The following is a 2,955-nucleotide window of genomic DNA, read 5'->3' as shown; positions in this document are numbered from 1 at the left end:
TCCGGAATTAACCATAAGAGGTCATGCTTTTGAAAAAATATTTGAAAGAATCGGCGGTACCATCAACGCCTTTGTTTGAAAGTCTAAGGCCGAGTTCACACTCAACGTTAATTATGATCAACGGAAGTATAATTCAGGCTATCATACTCCAATCTATTTTATTCAATTATGGTTCTGTTCACATCTGCGAAAATTCAAATACAATAGGGTAAAATCGCAGTGTGAGACAAAATGGCGCCGTATCTCGTGGCTGCCACGATCATCCACCACCATGTTTGAGGCGAGGAGAGAACCAAGGATATAGCTTCTGAGAAAAGAAAGAGATTAGAAGTTCCGTCTGCTCATACCACCACGTGTTCGCCATTCTGTTCAATTACCCTGTTACAGCCCGTACTCGTTCTGGAAGAGTGATAAAGAAGCCTGAGAGACTGGACCTATGAATAGTTATACTAACCCCACCCTAGTGTGTAGGACTTAGAGTGTCATGTAACTTTCGTTGTTGTTCCCGCTCTTGTTATCGAAGGTTTTGTACGTCGTAGCATTTCACTCGTATACATCCCCTTTGTAAATCGATGTGTAGCCGAGTCCAGTGGATTAAAGTTGTGTTACGCTTCAGTGTCTCGTCGTAAATCCTAACATGGTCCTTCACAGCCGGAGTCAAGGAGATATTTCGACAGTAAATTTGTAATTGTTTGCAAGGTCATCAGTTGCAACCACATGGCCACCGGTTCCTCGAGCAAAATGGAAGACTTATCTCAACTCACAGTCGACCAAATTCGTGAAATGCTTAGAAAAAGGGGATTGCCGACTACTGGAAAGAGAAAAGTCTTAGTGGAAAGGTTAGTGAACGCTCAGCGTGATTCGAAGTCAAATGTTATTGCACCAGAATTAAAGGAAGGTTCGAATTTCGCCGAGGCTTCGAAGGAACCTCTTCAAGTGAAAAGTGAAGTTGAAATTCAGGAGGTTAGTGCGATTAGACGTAAAGCCAGAGCCTTGCAAATGGATGTGGATGCGTTGATTCAGGATATTTTGTATCTAAGTCAAAATGCAAGCAACAAAATCAAAGTACAATTGAGAATTGAAAGGCTAACTGTGTACCGTGAGAACTCCGAAGATGGGGAAAAATTCTGAGTGAAGTAGATAAAGCTGTGGATGCTGCTCATGAATTCTTAAATAAAGATTGCGATGTGGGAGATCACTCCTCGAAGGATATTGCATACAGTGACAGTTGTGTATCCTCAAATCTGAAATCACCGAGAATTGAGTTGCCAAAGTTTAATGGCGATGTGTTGAAATTTCAAAACTTCTGGGATCAGTTTGAAGCTGCAGTGCATAACAATGTTGATTTACGAAATGTTCAGAAGTTTACTTATCAACGCTCGGTGCTAACTGGAAATGCCTTGAAAGCAATAGACGGATTTGAAGGAACCGGAGCAAATTATGAAGCAGCTGTTGAATGCCTTAAACACAGGTATGGAAGAAAACGTATGATCATCTCATTTCTAGTGAAATCTGTCATTAAGATGGATGCTAAGTCAGTTGTTAATGCATCCTCCCTCAGAGATCTCTATGATACCTTTATGAACAGAACTAGAGCTTTAGAGGCTCTTGGAGGAGATCCAATGAGCCATGGACGTATTTTGTTACCCCTTTTTGAGACCAAGTTACCACCTCAGTTATTGGAAAAATGGGAGTTGACACTTGCAGACACTCAAGAAGATGAAATAGGCCTTGAATTGTTCTTCAAATTTCTCAACCGACAAGTTGTGTCCAAAGAAGCAGGAGAAAGAAGTTCAAATGGGAACATCACCCCAGGCAATCACAGTTCTGATAAAGGTAAAGAAAACCGAAGAAAGTCTTCATCTCCCAAAATGGGTGGTGAGAATGAGATGTATACTGCTTATGCACTACTTGGTGAAACACGCCCTCCAACACAGCCAAATTGTAATTTCTGCAAGGCAGATCACGACTCACAAAATTGCCCAATGTTTAATGAAAAATCACTTGATGGCAGATGGAAACTAGTGCAAGAGAACAAACTGTGTTTCAATTGTTTAAAACCTAGCAACCACAAGCACTTCTCCAGAATTTGTCGCCATCCTAAGTGTTCTGTAGCGAATTGTGGTCACCGACATCACTGGTTACTGCATGGGCAGCAGTCAGTTGTTACACCTGGCACCTAAGCAACACTAGTTTAAGTGGATTGGCTTCAACTAAGCCTGCATTACCTATGAGAGAAGCACTCCTACGGACAGCATTGGCCAGGTTAATTGTTAAGGGTCAAGAAATGACAGTCCGTGTTTTACTAGATTCAGGGAGTCAACGTTCGTATATACGAAAGAACATTGCAGAGGCCCTTGACCTGCAAGGTCCCTCAGAGCTATTAAGTGTCACAACGCTAGGTGGGGAAACCAGCGAAACGAAGAGATTCCAAAGAGTGAAATTTACCCTTTCACCAATTAAGGGAGATTCAAAGGTGGAGATAGAGGCCCTTTCTATTTCCAAAATTTGCAATCCTCTCGGGCCAGTACAGATGGACTTCCATAAGAACTCTCATCTTCAAGGCTTAACTCTTGCAGATAGTTATCCTCATGGTTCAGTTCACGTAGATGTTCTTATTGGTGCAGACCACTACTCATTTGTGACTGGGGTCTGTAAGAGAGATAGTTCCAGTGAGTCACTTGTTGCTGTGGAATCTTGCCTCGGCTGCATTGTCACGGGACAAGTAAACCGCCAATCAAGGCAAACTTCATCCATGCTGACAGTTGTAGAAAACGGTGGAGTTAACAAAATATGAAAAGATTCTGGGAACTGGAATCAAATGGTATTGCAGAGATCGAGGACCCTGTTATGTCATAAGAGGAAGAATGTGCTGTTGCTGACTTCAATAGAGGATTGAACTTTGATGGACATAACTATGAGGTGCGACTACCATGGAAAAGAGATCCTCCAAAG

At 42.1% G+C, this 2,955-nt stretch overlaps 1 protein-coding gene across 1 annotated transcript in view; it reads left to right on the top strand.

Annotated features, from left to right (window-relative positions):
- The first annotated feature begins 2,230 nt into the window (after positions 1–2,230).
- LOC137989934 (uncharacterized) overlaps positions 2,231–2,955 on the top strand; it is a 2,911-nt gene continuing 2,186 nt past the window's right edge. The window contains exons 1-2 of the mRNA XM_068835511.1: positions 2,231–2,777; positions 2,861–2,955. The exon at positions 2,861–2,955 is cut by the window's right edge and continues 942 nt beyond it. Of these exons, the coding sequence (XP_068691612.1) occupies positions 2,231–2,777; positions 2,861–2,955 (642 nt within the window). The remainder of the gene's footprint in view (positions 2,778–2,860) is intronic.

This window comes from Montipora foliosa, unplaced genomic scaffold (assembly GCF_036669935.1).
Source record: "Montipora foliosa isolate CH-2021 unplaced genomic scaffold, ASM3666993v2 scaffold_481, whole genome shotgun sequence".
NCBI classification, from domain to species: Eukaryota; Metazoa; Cnidaria; class Anthozoa; order Scleractinia; family Acroporidae; genus Montipora; species Montipora foliosa.
The sequence above is the reverse complement of the archived record's forward strand: the minus strand, read 5'-3'. Positions and strand labels throughout refer to the sequence as shown.